The following is a 17,625-nucleotide window of genomic DNA, read 5'->3' on the forward strand; positions in this document are numbered from 1 at the left end:
TGATCAGCGATAACCAATACTTGAAAAACGCCGATACTTTAACCCCAAGAATAATGCTGTTGGCTTGGAGATTGGTCCAGAAACCTAAGTCTGTTTTGCTTGTAATTGTATGTTAAATCATACATAATTCACAAATATAATTCAAATCATAAATTCGCACTAAAAAGTGTTTATCCAAGGAGAATCAAGCTCGAGATGAGTGTACCATACTCGGGGCGTGGGGGAGGGCCCGGGCCCCCTGGGCCCCCCTTGTATCACGCCTGCATGAAATGGTAATGCACTAACCCAAGATCAACAAATCTCTCAATCTTGATGCCTGCGAATAGTTTATGAATATCAGCAAATTAAAAAATTCACATACATACATATCCCAAGGCCACCCCCCCCCCTTGTATCTGCGCCTGCATGAAATGGTAATGCACTAACCCAACATCAATAAATCTCTCAATCTTGATGCCTGCGAATAGTTTATGAATATCAGCAAATTAAAAAATTTACATACACACGTATCCCAAGGCCTTCCCCTTACAAGGAAGGTAGCCAAAGTCAAAGGCATAAATCCACTCCCACCCATTTCATCCCCACATACTCCACTCTCATTCACCATCCCTACCTCCCTCTTTTCTTAGCTCCTCCTGGATGACAGGTCATCCCTGGATCTCGCCCGCTGCCCTGGGTCACAAGTAATGCAGCAAGACACAGCACATCTACAGCAAAGCCGCTTCATTTAATCGGCAACAACCCCTCCGTCCCCTCATGCAGGAAAAGAGGTGGGGAGAAATCCCTTCAAGCTGATCAAAATATCATTCACACTCCTTCACCATCCCATCCCCCACCCACACCCTTCCTTGCATCACAGCATCATCCATACACAACCATTCTCCCTTTACCCCTATCTTATACATCGCCCCCTTTCCCAGTGCCCCTTTCACCCCATTCATCCATCTCATCCTTGGTTGCCCCCTCATGTTCACTCCTTCTACCTCTGCCTTCCACACCTCTTTTACTAATCTTTCTTCACTCATTCTTTCCATGCGTCCAAACCATCCCAACACTCTTTCATCAGCTCTATCTCCCAAATCCTTTTCTACCCCCACTCTCCTCCTCACCTCCTCGTTTCTCACTCTATCCAGCCTAGTAACCCCTACCATACTTCTCAGACATTTCATATCAAACACATTTAAACTCTTCCTCTCTTATGTTCCATGTTTCTGCCCCATACAGTGCTGTCGGCACAATCACCCCTCCTCTTAGCATCCATTCCCAAATGTCTATTTCTCATTACACTTTTTAATCCCCCAAGGCATTTACTTGCTTCTCTCAATCTACATTCTACCTCCACCTCCACTCCTCCCTTTCCTGCCACATTTGCAGCCAAGTATCTAAAGCTATCCACTTCCTCCAGCCTCTCTCCTTTAATACTCACTTCCAATTTGCTGCCATCCTCTCCCCTTGTACATCTCATCATCTTACTTCTACCCACATTTATCTTCAACTTTCTTCTTTTGCACACCTTCCCAAACTCTGTCACTAACTTCCTCACTCCCTCCTCTGATCCTACTACAAATGCAGTGTCATCAGCAAACAACAGCTGGTTTATCTCACATTTTTCTCCACTTTCTTTAACCCCTTCCATACGGTGCCGCACACGTAGGCGTCATGAGGAGCAAAAGGATTCGCGACGCTGCCATATCGGCGTCTTGATTATATTTATTGTAGTCGCCCCTGTGTTTTTACATTCTCCCAAATCCGCCCTGAATCCCATTCTCTGTGGTTTTCAAAATTCGCGGGTGAAAGAGAGAACGATCGACATAAGCCGTGACTATATTTTATGATGCGAATATTATTACGTTACGTCATACGGCTGGCATTGGCTGCTGCCCGCGGGATTTAAGTCCCGTACTGAAGTGGTTAACCATCTCCAACCCCCGATCCATTACCCTTGCCTTTACTTCTCCCACCACCCCATTCATGAATAAATACAACAGCTATGGCAACATGACACATCCCTGGCCAAGTCCTGCCTTTACCTCAAACCACTCACCTCTCCATTTCTAATTCTAACACAGGCTCTACTACTCTCATAAACACTCTTGACTGTTCTTAACAGCTTTCCTCCAATCCCATATATCTGTAATACCTCCTACAGTGCCTTCTTGTCTATCCTATCATAAGCCTGTTAAAAATCTAAGAGAGAAAACAATAATCATATCAATGAAGTAGATAGGGAGCTGGTAGATAGGGTGGATGAAAGAGTATTAGGATGGTTTGGACACATGGAAAGAATGAGTGAAGAAAGACTAGTAAAGGAGGTATGGAAGGCAGATGTGGAGGGAATGAACATGAGGGGACGTCCTAGGATGAGATGGATGGATGGGGTGAAGGGGGCTTTGGGGAAGAGGGGTATGTCGGTTGAGGTAGGACGGGAGAGGACAGAAGACAGGGGTGAATGGAGAATGGTTGTATATGGAAAATGTTGTGATGCATGAGGTGGATTGGACGGGGGAATGGGGGTGAGGTAGTGTCTGTTAGCAAAAATTTTTGACGCAGCCCGAAGGGATTTCTCCCCGTCCTCTCCTTTATATGGGGGGACGGAGAGAGGGGGGTCGCCGATTTAATGAAGCGGCCTTACTGTGGATGTGCTGTGTTCTGCGACACTGCTTCTGACCCAGGGCAGTGGACAGGGTGCAGGGATGACCCGTCATCTAGGAGGTGCTAAGATGGGAGGGAGGGTGGAGGGGTGTGGAGTGTTTTCGGGGATGAAATGGGTGGGAATGTTTTTGTGCCCTGTCCTTTTTGGCTACCCCCCTGGTAAGGGAAAAAAAAAGCCTTGCTATATGTATGTATGTATGTATGAAGTAGATGAGAACATCCTTTTAGACTGTGTCATCCCTTCATCCACCCACTCATATCTTTTTCACTCTCTTTCCTGCTCTACAAATGTTCCAAGTGTATCCAAAGCCCCATTCACTCCATCCATCTACCCCACTCCTGGTCTTCCTCTCAGGTTCACTCCACCCACTTCTGCATTCCACTCTCTTCGCTAATCATTCCTCATTCATTCTTTCCATATGCCCAAACCATCCCAGCACTGATTCATCTATCTGCCAACTTCCTCACCCCACATCCTCTGCATTACCTCCACAACTCTCACTCAATTCTTAATACATAATACATGCATAGTGGACAGGATGCAGGGATGACCCGTCATCCAGGAGGTGCCAAGATAAGAGGGAGGAGGGTGGAGGGGAGTGGAATATATAGGAAAGGGACTGGGTGGGAGTGGTTTCTATGCCTTTTTCTTTTTGGCTATCCCCCCGTGTAAGGGGGAAAAAGCCTTTGGTATATGTATGTATGTACAAGACCATCACTTGCAGATTTACATCATTGGTCACTATGGCATTGGTCATCAAATACAATCACTCTAAACTTACCTAAACCTAAAGAGGTAGTTGACTAGAATACAAGGTTCCAACTCTTTTAAACTGCCACATACAATTTCATCAAATCTGAAGAACAGAAATAAATTTGTTTACTTACAGATTATATATACAAAAAGGATATTTATACAAGAGTATAAAGTTACATCAACAATTCATAAATATCTAGCAATCTGCACTCCATATACATAAAATTTTCTATCAAAATATGTGCGAGGTCAATTAAGTGTCTGCTCTCTGTAGCCTCTCATTCTCAATCTGTTGTCTCTTTTCCAACCCAGAGCCCTAAACTTAGTATTGGGTAACAGCCCTCATATTAGCACACAAATCACTTAGAGAAGAACTTCTGTACTGTTGTATGTATTGCCTTAAGAATGGGTAATGTATGGTATAGAGCTTTGTGTCCTACATGCAGTGTTTGCAGCTGGAGTACAGTGTGTCTGTTTTCTGCAATACTCCACCAAACCCTCTGATATTAATCCCACAGAAAAATCCCTGTGAAGAGAAGTAGGAACCATACAAGCATGCTTGCATTCAGGCACCATCCAGCTCTAATCTAGTACCAACACTAGATGCAGCCATCATACAGAAGACGTTGATCATGTTATCCTACACTGCCCTGCATTAACTATCCCTTAACAACAATAACATAATATTTCTTCCTTCATTGACATATGGGCCCATTAAATGGCTGTTGCTGGTTACTTGGGGGCTATGAGTCTCCTGCAAGAGAGACCTGGGGCAATAGATCCATGAGTGATTGTACATCAATACATGGGACTCAATATAATAATGTATCAATACCTTGCAATCTCTCTGATCAAGGCTAGGGCAGATGGCTCCATTATACTTGAAAGATCTGCCTCAAGATTGAAGTTTACACCACAATTCTGCTCAAGGCTACAATAATAATGTATCACTACCTTGCAATCTCTCTGATCAAGGCTAGGGCAGACGGCTCCGTTATACTTGAAAGATCTGCCTCAAGATTGAAGTTTACACCACAATTCTGCTCAAGGCTACAAAGTCGTGAGTGCACATAATGAAGCTTCACACCTGTGTCACCTTGTGCCTGTGCCAAAATAAACAAATTAATATTTCCAATGGTTGTATATGGATGATGTTGTGATGCATGAGGTGGAATGGGCGGGGGGATGGGGGGTGAGGTAGTATGTGTGAGCAAAATTTGACGCAGCCCGAAGGGATTTCTCCCCGTCTTCTCCTTTTCTGCAAGGGTGGATGGAGATGGGGGGTCGCCGATTTAATGAAACGGCCTTGCTGTGGATGTGCTGTGTCTTGCGACACTGCTTCTGACCCAGGGCAGTGGACAAGGTGCAGGGATGACCCGTCATCCAGGAGGTGCTAAGATGAGAGGGAGGGTGGAGGGGTGTGGAGTGTATTCAGGGATGAAATGGGTGGGAATGATTTTATGCCTTTTCCTTTTTGGCTACCTCCCTTGTAAGGGGGAAAAGCCTTGTTATATGTATGTATGTATGTATGTATATTTATCTCAGTTCATATTAATACAAATATCACATCAGTTTCAACTGTCCATTCCATTCATATTAGTTCTCACCTGCAAAACTTTATCCCAAGAGAAATCATAGTCTCTTTGCCTTCTTTGCTTCATGTCTGCTATCATAACTGCAGACACTGCAACTTGGCCAGCCGTTTCTTCACTGTGAGACAGAACATTCTCTGGTGTTGCTATTAAGGATAAGTAATATATATAAAACCTAGGCCCTTTCTCTCTCATTAGCAGGGTAGCTGAATTACAGTACACACCCATTTCATACATTAAAACCTATTTCAGTATCCTATGGATAAATAGTCATCCCTGTTCCCTGCCACACTGTTCAGGTTGAAAGCAATGCAGTGAGACAAAGTCTTTCCACTGTGGGGTCTAAAAGCCAGAGCAGTTTTACCCTACTGGTTCATTATAGAGCAATCCCCTCTCTTCATCCACTCCACAATTAATAGAGCAAATGAAAAAATCCCTTTATGCCATGTCACCATTTCACCCATTCACAATCTTCCTTCACTCACTCTGATCTTTTGCACCCCCTATACCGTGCTCTGCAGACATGCCTTACTCTGCAGTGTCTTGTTCTTACCCTGTCCAGACAGCAATATATCGTATCTCACCACTTTACTTTTGCCCACATTCACTCTCTACTTTCTCCTCTAAGGCCGGCCATACACTATCATGTACACCTGACAGGTATGCCTGAACAGTCACGCCTGTCAGGTATACCTGATAGTGTATGGCGGGAAAAACTAGCCTCTCAGGCGACCTGACAACTGATGAAAATTCGATCAGTTGTCAGGTCGCCTGAGATAATGAGAGAAAGTACAACTCATCTTCTCGAGAATCCATGGCAAACTGACAAACTTGACAGGTATGCATGAAGAGTGTGTGTGCTCCTCAGGTATCAGGTATACCTGACAGGCATAACTTTTCAGGCGTACCTGTCAGGTGTACATGATAGTGTATGGCCGGCATTACACTGGTGCTGCTGTGTCCAGCCTGCAGGAGGCTGGACCACTGGAGTTCTGGTGCCACTTTCCTGGAGGCCACAGGTCTTCTGCAAGAAAGACCAAGGCAACAAACTGATTGATCCTCTCACACATTCTTTCAAATTCAGTCACCAACCGTTTCACTTTCTCCTTGGAATCTGCCAAAAACAACTGAATGCCACTAAAACAAAAATGTTCAACACCAGCTCACACAGTAACACTTACTTGTGGAATCATGCTGCTTCTGAATCATAAGTTCCTTAGCTTCTTGTAACAGGTCTTGCAGGAAAACTACCGTTCCTTTCCTTGTGCTCATTCCTCGGATGCGTCCAAACTTTACGTGATGCATTCCTTCTGCCCATTTGTAGCCCATATGTTTCAAAATCCTAAATAATCCTACAAAATGATCTGACTGGCTATTATCTACGACATAGTAAAGTTTGTCAAATCTATAGCGCTGCTGTCTGTCTATGGCAGCAGCAATGTCACGAGAAAGGTAGATGGACGACCCATCACTTTTGACCACTGTTATCCTTTGCTTAGGAGTCAATTCATACACTTTCCTCCCATCTGGGAGCTGGGTTAGAATGCCCTTTTCATCAAGAATGCTAATTATCTCTTTACACTTGTTTGCACTGTACATACTTTCACCATCATATTTGTCAAATGTGATATTCAGTTTCTTGTATAGCTCTTTGAATTCTTGAATGCTGACATCCCGGAAAACCTGCCATATTGATAATTCATCTTTACTTCCATTCTCCATTTGATTAAATATCCTCCGTGCTTCATCTAACACACCTGGATCTTCTTCTGCCATCTTATTTGCACAAACGTATACCTCATACAACTTTCGAGTGGCATCATCCTTCAGATCTGATGGACTCAAATCACTCCTCTGGAACCTGTAGGAAAAAGAAACGAGGTGGGGTAAAGCAAATTTACAAATACATATAGTACTTATGGCTTTCTACTTCTTATAAGAGGGTTGTCCAGGTAAAATTATACATAAAAAAATACATACATACATATACCAAGGCTTTTTCCCCCTTCCAAGGGAGGTAGCCAAAAAGGGAAAGGCATAAAAACACTCCCACCCATTTCATCCCTAAATACACTCCACACCCCTCCCACCCTCCCTCTCATCTGAGCACCTCCTGGATGACGGGTCATCCCTGCACCCTGCCCACCGCCCTGGGTCAGAAGCAGTGTCGCAAGACACAGCACATCCACAGCAAGGCCGCTTCATTTAATCGGCGACCCCCCCTCTCCGTCCCCCCTTGCATATAAGGAGAGGACGGGGAGAAATCCCTTCGGGCTGCGTCAAAATTTACTCACACATACTACCCCACCCCCCACCCCCCCGCCCATTCCTCCTCATGCAATCACATCATCCATATACAACCATTCTCCACTCACCTCTGTCTTCCGTCCTCTCCCTTCCTTAACAGACATTCCCCTCTTCCCCAAAGCCCCCTTCACCCCATCAATCCACCTCATCCTAGGACGTCCCCTCATGTTCACTCCCTCCACATCTGCCTTCCATACCTCTTTTACTAGTCTTTCTTCACTCATTCTTTCCATGTGTCCAAACCATCCTAATATTCTTTCATCACCCCTATCTCCCAAATTCTTTTTCACCCCTGTTCTCCTCCTCACCTCCTCATTTCTCACTCTATCTAGCCTAGTAACCCCCACCATACTTCTCAGACACCTCATCTCAAACACATTCAAACTCATTCTTCTTCTCTTATGTTCCACGTTTCTGCCCCATACAGTGCTGTTGGCACAATCACTCCTTCATACAGTCTCCCCTTCGCATCCATTCCCAAATGTCTATTCCTCATTACACTCTTTAATCCACCAAGGCATTTACTCGCTTCTCTCAATCTACATTCTACCTCCACCTTCACTCCGCCTTTTCCTGCTACACTTGCACCCAAGTATCTAAAACTATCCACTTCCTCCAGTCGCTCTCCCTTAATGTTCACTTCCAGTCTACTGCCACTTTCACCCCTTGTACATCTCATCACCTTACTTTTACCCACATTTATCTTTAGCTTTCTTCTATCACATACTCTCCCAAACTCTGCCACCAGCTTCCTCAATCCCTCCTCTGACCCTGCCACAAGCGCAGTGTCGTCCGCAAACAACAGCTGGCTCACCTCCCACTTTTCTCCATTTTCTTTAACCATCTCCAATCCCTGACCCACTACCCTAGCATTCACCTCTCGCACCACCCCATCCATGTATAAGTTGAACAGCCAGGGCGACATAACGCATCCTTGACGAAGTCCCACCTTTACTTCAAACCACTCACTCTCTCCATTTCTAATCCTGACACAAGCTCTACTACTCTCATAAAAACTCTTGACAGCTCCCAAAAGCTTTCCTCCTATCCCATAAATCTGCATAACCTCCCACAGTGCCTTTCTGTCTACCCTATCATAAGCCTTTTCCAGATCCATAAAAGCCCAAAAAACATCCTTCCCCTTTCCCATAGCTTTCTCACATATCTGTCTTACCACAAAGATCTGATCTACACAACCTCTACCCGTCCTAAATCCACACTGTTCCTCACCAATTACTCCTTCTGTTCCTCTCCTAATCCTCTCAATTAAGATCCTCCCATAAGCCTTCCCTACTACACTTAACAGGCTAATCCCTCTGAAACTACTACATTCACACTTGTCCCCTTTTCCCTTGTAAAGAGGAACTATACAGGCACTTCTCCAGTCCTCCGGTACTCTACCCTCTCTCCAGCAAACATTAAATATCCTCACCAACCAGTCCACCATCACTGAACCTCCCTTTTTCAGACATTCTGCATGGCATCCATCCAGACCAGGTGCCTTACCTGCTTTCATCATCTTTACAACTGCCTTTACCTCATCCTTCCTTATTTCTCCTCCATTCTCCTCACTCATCACTCTCATTTTCTTCGCATTTCCCACTGCAGCTATCTTTCCTTCCTTATCCTCCTTCACATTTAGCAACTCCCTAAAATATTCTGCCCATCTTCCCCTTACTGCCATCTCTTCCATTATCATCTCTCCATCTGTACCTTTTACCTTTTCTTCCCTACTTGATTCGCCTCCTCTTCCTCTCTTAATTTCTTTCCAAAACATATTTTTATTACTTTCAAAATTTTCTGTCATACTCCTACCCCATTTCACATCTGCTCTCCTCTTTGCCTCCTTTACCTTTTGCTTTACTTCTCTTTTCTTTTCTTTGTACGTCTCATATGACTCCCCCGTCCTCTTTTGTAACCAATCTGTGAATGCTCGCTTCTTCTCTTCTACAACCTTCTTTGTTTCCTCATCCCACCATTCACTACCCTTTCTTCTATTTCCCCCTGTCCTTCTTGTTCCACACACCATCCTTGCACACTTTAAGACTCCCTCCTTGAACCATCCCCATTCCTCCTCCACACCCATCTCTGCTCCATCCTTTACTCCCTCCCACTCCTCCTTCAGCTTCTTTTCGTACTCCTTCTCCTTTTCCTTTTCATTCAAGGAGTTCACTCTAAGAACCTCCCTACCTTTTGTCCCTTTCCTCTTTCTCCATCTATCCTCCACTCTCAGCTTACCTTCCACCGAAAAATGATCTGATATTCCCCCACCCTCTCCCCTTAGCACATGTACATCCTTAACTCTTCCTATCATAATCCTATTTACCACTACATAATCCATTAGCGCCCTATCTACCACCCTTCCCTCCACCACCCTCTCCCATGTGTATTTATGCTTGACTTTCTTCCGAAACACTGTATTTGCTATCATCAACTCTCTTTCTAGACACATTTCCACCATCAACTCTCCACTACGATTCTTTCCTGGAACTCCACACTTCCCAACCACTCCATCGATTAGACCATTTCCCACCCTAGCATTAAGGTCTCCCAGTACTATTACATTGACATTTCTTCCTAAACCCTCTATGCACTCATTTAAATCTATCCAAAAGGCCTCCCTTTCTTCCACGTTCTTCTCACTGCCAGGCCCATATGCACTTACAAAGACCCACATCTCCTTTCCCAGTTTCACCTTCATCCACATTATCCTTGAGGAAACCTCCTTCCACTCCACTACCTGTTTACCTATCTCCTCACTTACTAGAATAGCCACCCCTTCCCTCCCTCGCCCTCTCTTCACTCCTGATAACCTCCCACTTACACTCCCAAACTTACACTCACCCTTCCCTTTCAACTTAGTCTCACTCAAAGCCAACACATCCATCTTTCTTCTCACAAACATACTACCTATCTCTTCCCTTTCACTCTCATCTGTACCACATCCACGCACATTAAAAGACCCAAACCTTAGGGTGCTGGCCCGAGGCCCTCCAGCACCCCTTATGCCTTCACTTTTCTTTTTAGGTTATATGCCCCGTGGGGCTACAGGGAGAAGGATGCCTAGTCCCTCTCCCCGTCCCTTTCTTCTCGCCTCTTACGATCCAAGTGGGATACTTGGTGGCAGTATTCTTTTCCCCCACCACAGGGAATTCCCCCATCACAGAAAGAGAATACTCAGAGAAATGGTACAGGACAGCAACAAGGGGTTGGGGGACAGCATAACGGAGGGACAGTCGTAGTATAAAAGTGTCATCATTTCTCTATGAACAGAATTTCTTCTATCATAGACAAAATGATGTGTGGCTCTGGTCCGTAGGGGCGCCCCATATAGACCCTAAAGTATCGACTGCATGCTACTTTGCCACAGTAACAAGCAGCCAATACCCCAGACGGGTAAATAAATAAATAAATAAATAATAAAAAATAAATAAAGATAAAGGGTCTCTGTCTTCCACTCCTGCCTTATCATACTGTTTGAATCAAACACAATGCAGTGAGGCACAGTTCTTCTACAGCACGGACTGACAAGCTGGTTTACCCCTCTAGCTTTACTGCACATTAACCCTACTCCTCACAGACTCATCTTCGAACGGATAACACTGTATACTAGTTGTTGAGCCCTGCTATAGAATTGCAGGATCTTGTTGCATTCCCTTCATCCTAAGCAGTGTGGTGGGACAGGGATGATGCTTCATCCATAAGATACTGAGATAGAAGGGGCATTAACCTCTTCACTCCGGGGCACATCGCACATCTGGCAGCATTAGCTGCCCGACATGCGATGTTGCGTCATAATAATCGCATTATAAAAAATAAAGTCAGTGCTCAATCATTCGTTCTCTTTCACCCGTGCATTTTGATAACCATAGAAAATATGATGAAGCCAGTTTAGAGAGAATGGAGGTTACATAGGTACTACTACAATAAATATAATCAAGACGCCGATGTCGGCATCATGGCGTACCCACTTGCTCCTCATGACGCCTACATAGGTGTCACCGTATGGAAGTGGTTAAATAGATTTTAATGTATATGAAGTGGGTACATGCTTTGACCTAGCTATTCCCCTGAAAAGAGGGTAAAGTGCCTTTGGTATGTAATGATGTATATTTTGATAATATAAGCAGACCTTCAGATAAGATGTGGCCCAAATTTGTCTAAATTTATGGTCTTAGGTCATACTAGAAGTATGTCCACAAAACTAACACTATGTGAGATCAATTAATTCATTGCTTCTGGTCTCTCTTGCAGGAGACCCATGACCTCTAGGTCACTCCAGGTCACTATGTGTGAGATTCCAGTCATAAAACTTTAAGCAATTAGTCTATTTACCTAGTTGTATTTTGTGGGAAGGGGAGCTATGCTCGTGGTGTCCCGCCATTGTATCTCGCAGTGTCTAGTTTGCTTTTAAACTCATGAATGGTTTTTGCGCATACTATTTCATTATCCAGTTTGTTCCAAGTGTGTGTATGTATGTGTGTGTGTGTGTATATATATACACACACACACACACACCCTCAACCCATCTATTCCACTTCCATCTACCACCCATTTGCTTCCCTCTCATATTAGCTCCAAGTGGATGAAAGGTCATTCCTGTCTCCTGCCCACAGCTGAGGCCACAAGCAATGCAGCAAGACAATTATTACCATACAATCATACTAACCTTGGGACAAAATTGCTCCCAAGAAGAGAATGGAGAAATAGTATTCCAATAACAAAGATAGGCAGAGAAAAGAGAACAAGAAAAAATATGGTGGGTGCAGTGGGGCAGGAGGAAGAGTATCAAAAGAATGATGAAAAAAAAAAGCAAACTGGATGTAAAAGGAAAGGAAATGGGGAAGCAACAGAAAGAAGTATGGAAGGTGCAATAGAGCAAAATGGATAACGTAATTAATTGGAAGGATGGAAGGGAACAAGGGGAGCATGGAGAGGTGGAAGAGGGAAAAAAAAAAAAACACACAGGTCAAAGACACTCACCCATATTTGAGCAGACCAAACTGAGTGCCCCAGTCACCCAGATAGTTGATGCGAGTTACATCATGTCCAACTGCCTCATGTATGTTAGCAATGTAACTTCCCAGTATGGTAGATCGAAGATGTCCCACATGGAAGGGTTTGGCAATATTTGGTGAACTGTGATGAGAGAAAAACCTTTATAAAAAATTAATGCAATACCCTGCTTAAAGAAGTGCACACACAATTTCATCTGGAATACTTCATTCAATGTAATCAGAATCTACTATCTCTTGCACATACACCAAGTGGACATTTAACAAATCTCTGAAAGGCTAAACACTGTGACAAAAGACATCTGAATACCAGACTCATGGATATGTTGCTTGTGAATGCACACAGGTAGTGGGATGTGTTACAGCTGATGATATAGAAAGTCTCACACTAGTACATAAACTTCACTACCAGCTATGAATTCATTCATGTTGGTTTGGGTTTGCTAAGCAACTTCTGGGCTATTGAGTGCAACTTCATGACACTCCACTACTTTCTCAGTATTGTCCTAATTTGTATGGCTTTTTGACATAACGAGGCTGAACTGCAAAGCACAAAACTAAAATAAAAAGGGGGGGAAACAGAAATGCAAACACTGAAGGATGGAAAATTTATCAAGAAATTAAGAGCAAGAATGCTGACTTGGATAGAGGATTGATTTGTTTTATTGTTCATTTATTTATCTATTACATTCTATTTACATTTTTTTTGGTGGGGTGAGGGTATTGACACTCATCCCTCACTAAACAGGGACTGTGGTCATTGTGTATGTTATGTGCACTTGTGTTCTGCCAATAAGAAGTGAGTGCAGGTCTCACTATTCCAAATCAGTTTTTCTAAGAATGAGAAAAGGCTGGGCCAATCACAAGTGGTTCCAATGTGACAGAAAAGCTACAGAATAAATTTGTTGTATCAGAGCAACACCTTCTGAAAAGCTTTAAAGACATTATGGCTGGCCATTGTACATACATACATATACCAGGGTTTTTTCCCCCCTTACGAGGGAGGTAGCCAAAATCAAAGGCATAAATCCACTCCCGCCCATTTCATCCCCACATACTCCACTCCCATTCACCACCTCTCCCTCCCTCTTTTCTTGGCTCCTCCTGGATGACAGGTCATCCCTACATCTCGTCCACTGCCCTGGGTCAGAAGCAATGTAGCAAGACACAGCACATGCACAGCAAGGCCGCTTCATTTAATTGGCAACTCCCTTGTAGTTCTGCTTAACTTGTCAATCACAATTTTTTATGTTACCAAGCTGAGATTATTTTGAACCTTCAAATTATTTACAAAAGGATTCATAAAAAGATCTATTGATTTTTTAATCCACAGGTTTCTGCATACTATTCAAATTTATTTCAAACGTCTTAAATGTGATAATATACATCACATTTTAAATGTTTTGTAAAAACATACCCAATCACTTATGTGTATGCTCTACAATTTTTTTCTCACAATAAATTACCTATATGTGTAGTGAAACTGTACATATTTTTAGCAATATCCTTAATTATTACATATACTTCATAATTTACCTGAATTCTACAACAACCTTTTCTTTAGGTATCCGGTTGATGAGAGAACTTCTCTGCCAGAATGTAGCTGGACAATGTGACACAATATTGATCACCTCCTCAACAATCTTCTGGCTGTTAACTATTAAAGAAAAAAAAAAAAAAATTAATGACAGACAATACAATCTTCATAATACTGACTGAGTCAGTTACTATTGTGAAATACATAAAACCTTCTTTAAAAATCCTTATTATAAAATAAAACTCAAGTACAACAGGATTAGACATTTTCATAACAAACAAACAAGATGATGAATTTCAAATATTTCAGTTATAATAATACAGGTGTGTTATTTGAGATCACCCCTTGTAAGTAAAGTATTAAAAATAATTATTGAGACAAACAATGGGAACATACATATGGTGGTTCTAACATATTACTGGTTAGTTTTTCCTGTATTTCTTTTACAGTTTGTCTCTAAGTACATTACTGCTAAGCCACTTCTTTCAGGAGAGAATATGGGAAGACAGAGAGAGAGAGAGAGAGAGAGAGAGAGAGAGAGAGAGAGAGAGAGAGAGAGAGAGAGAGAGAGAGAGAGAGAGAGAGAGAGAGAGAGAGAGAGAGAGAGAGAGAGAGAGAGAGAGAGAGAGAGAGAGAGAGAGAGAGAGAGAGAGAGAGAGAGAGAGAGAGAGAGAGAGAGAGAGAGAGAGAGAGAGAGAGAGAGAGAGAGAGAGAGAGAGAGAGAGAGAGAGAGAGAGAGAGAGAGAGAGAGAGAGAGAGAGAGAGAGAGAGAGAGAGAGAGAGAGAGAGAGAGAGAGAGAGAGAGAGAGAGAGAGAGAGAGAGAGAGAGAGAGACAGAGACAGAGACAGAGACAGAGACAGAGACAGAGACAGAGACAGAGAGAGAGAGAGACAGAGAGAGAGAGAGACAGAGAGAGAGAGAGACAGGGAGAGAGAGAGAGACAGGGAGAGAGAGAGAGACAGGGAGAGAGAGAGAGACAGAGAGAGAGAGAGACAGGGAGAGAGAGAGAGACAGGGAGAGAGAGAGAGACAGAGACAGAGAGAGAGAGAGAAAGACAGAGACAGAGAGAGACAGAGAGAGAGACAGAGACAGACAGAGAGACAGAGACAGAGACAGAGTGGAACTGTAACCAAACTATGCAGCTTTAAATGTAGATGGTAGTCTTCAACCACATTGTCATAATGTACATATCATCAATGCAACACAGTTACAATTTAAATAAGAATATAGGCATCTGTCTCGCTCTTCACCATCCATCCAAAGAATAAGCTAGTCATTATTATTAAAGTATTCATTCTTTCATTCTGAAAAAAGAACTCATTTTCTTGTTCCTTCACTTCCCTTTGCCCTTTAGGTTCCATTAATTTCCGTCTTTCATCTTACCTTTTCTTCATTTTTACACCCTTCCATCCAATCCCTTCCCATTTTTCTGGTCCTCTTCCTCTTCCCATGGCTTCCTTCCTTGACACTCGCCTCCATCATTCTCATACTCCTTCCACCCACTTACATAACAGTACATTTCATATTTTCTAATTTTTTCAACACTCGTGCATCATTCCATCCCTTCCCAAAATGGAAGTACCTTTGAAGTTCAGAAGGCTGCCTTTTTTGCTGGCTGTGATGTATACTCCACAGATGGTGTCATCTATGTCCAATTTTTTGATGAGCTCGGAGCCATAACGTTCGAATGTTTCTCTGAAAATAAAATATCATGACAATTCAAGGCATTGCCTTCCTCTAGTACCACCTTGTCCAACTTTTTTATTTTTGTCACCGCTATCATAATTCCTCCCATTTTCTTTCCTCTACTTCTTTGCCATATATCAGTTTCATTGATCTATCTATACATCAATATTTCCATTGAGCTTGATCTCCACAAAACATATTATATCTAGACCTCTATCCTTAAAAACATAAATAAATAAATAAAAAGTAAATAAATAGAATAGAATAAAATCAACCCCAGGACTGGAAAAATGCAAATATTGTACCAAAATATAAAGGAGGAATCAAGGAAGATCCAACCAACTACAGACCGGTCTCCCTAACAAGCATAGTAGCAAAAATATGTGAAAAAGTTATCAAAAGTAGATGGGTTAAACATCTGGAAGAAAAAGCTATACTGAATCCAAATCAATTTGGATTTAGACAAGGAAGATCATGTACAGCAAACCTGATCTGCTTCTACTCGAGACTAATAGAAATAATACAAGGTGTTATGAGACTGAAACACTTGGTAGCAAACTCCAAGCTTTATTCAACAAAATAACGGCTCTCAGATCTATAACATAAACAGACAAAATATCTAGCGTTAGCCATACAACACATTAACACAACATAAACAGTTTATGACAAACATGCAACACAGCATGAACACAGTACATAACAGGACAAAATAAACACACATAAACTTACACATCAACAGAGGAGCTGCAAGAGGGGAACTACACTCGCCTGTGGTGCGACTGTAACTAACAGTACACAGTGATACCAAACATGAAAACAGTTACGCCAGTGTTGCCAGTGTACAATAATTACTGCCAGTGTACAATAATTACCACATTCTCCCCTCCTAGAAAAATTCAGCATTAACAAAATGGATACCATGTCAGAAATATCAGATTAGTCCCATCCGTAACGATCGGGGGGCTTTAACACGCGAGTCGACCTCCTTAACTCAGTGGGCTCAGTGAATGAATGAGAGTCATGATTAGTATGAGGCTGTACATCTTGTGTTGTGTGTGAACCCAGAGTCTCTATATTTCCTGGTGCCTCATCCGGGTAAGTAAGAGTCGTCGGACTCTCAGGACTTGGAGCTAAGTCACGGATAGACACAGTTGACTCACGCCCGTCTGGATATTTGACACTTGCGTACATTGGGTTCACATCAACAAGTTCTACCTGATCAGTTAATGGTTCGTGTTTGCTAGACCTAACATGCCGCCGCAATAACACTTGCCCAGGGGTCAAAAGCCATGTTGGTAATCCATTTCCGAAACTAGAACGTCGTTGGAACCTGAAGAAACGCTCATGTGGAGTCTCATTGGTTGCAGTGCATAAGAGTGATCTTATTGAATGCAAAACCTCGGGAAGCACCATCTCCCAGTGTTGGTTCTTCAAACCATGAGATTCAAGTGTTAAACAAACAGCCTTCCAAATAATCCCGTTGTACCTCTCAACCTGACCATTACCTATTGGGTGATAAGGTGTTGTTTTACTTGTTGCAACTCCCTTCTGAGAAAGGTACATCTTCAGTTCTTGAGAAATGAAAGAAGGACCTTGATCTGAATGAATGAAACTCGGCATTCCACAAAGACTGAAGATAGACTCAAGACATTTGATTACTGTTTTTGAATTCATATTTGAACAAGGAAATGCAAAAGGAAAACGCGAGTATTCATCAACAACTGTAAGTATGTACTTATTGTTTGTGGTGGAAGGTAAAGGTCCTTTGAAATCAATACTGAGGCGTTCCATCGGCTGTGTGGCTTTAATGAGGACCCCTTGTGCTGAACGATGGAATTGTGGTTTTTGCTGTGCACAGACTTTACAAGAAGCACACACCTTTTTCACATCATCTGTTGAGAAGGGGAGGTTTTTAGATCGCACAAAATGCAAAAGCCGAGTTACCCCAGGGTGGCAAAGATTCTCATGAATGCCTGTAAGATTCGACATTGGGAAAACAGAACAGCAGTATGCACGAGACAAGGTATCTGGCGCAACATTCTGTTTCCCGGGACGATATTGTATCGTATAACTGAATG

The 17,625-nt window shown here is 42.8% G+C and overlaps 1 protein-coding gene across 1 annotated transcript in view; it reads right to left on the reverse strand.

The window, feature by feature from the left end:
• Positions 1–17,625, reverse strand: part of ArgRS-m (arginyl-tRNA synthetase, mitochondrial) — a 49,620-nt gene that overhangs the window by 3,880 nt on the left and 28,115 nt on the right. Inside the window, exons 5-11 of the mRNA XM_076175234.1 lie at positions 15,444–15,556; positions 13,860–13,980; positions 12,292–12,447; positions 6,183–6,862; positions 5,017–5,147; positions 4,364–4,512; positions 3,435–3,509 (exon numbers count right to left, since the gene is read on the reverse strand). Of these exons, the coding sequence (XP_076031349.1) occupies positions 3,435–3,509; positions 4,364–4,512; positions 5,017–5,147; positions 6,183–6,862; positions 12,292–12,447; positions 13,860–13,980; positions 15,444–15,556 (1,425 nt within the window). The remainder of the gene's footprint in view (positions 1–3,434; positions 3,510–4,363; positions 4,513–5,016; positions 5,148–6,182; positions 6,863–12,291; positions 12,448–13,859; positions 13,981–15,443; positions 15,557–17,625) is intronic.

The sequence above is a fragment of the Oratosquilla oratoria genome, chromosome 37 (genome assembly GCF_046742065.1).
Source record: "Oratosquilla oratoria isolate Oo_2021 chromosome 37, ASM4674206v1, whole genome shotgun sequence".
In the NCBI taxonomy this organism is placed as follows: Eukaryota; Metazoa; Arthropoda; class Malacostraca; order Stomatopoda; family Squillidae; genus Oratosquilla; species Oratosquilla oratoria.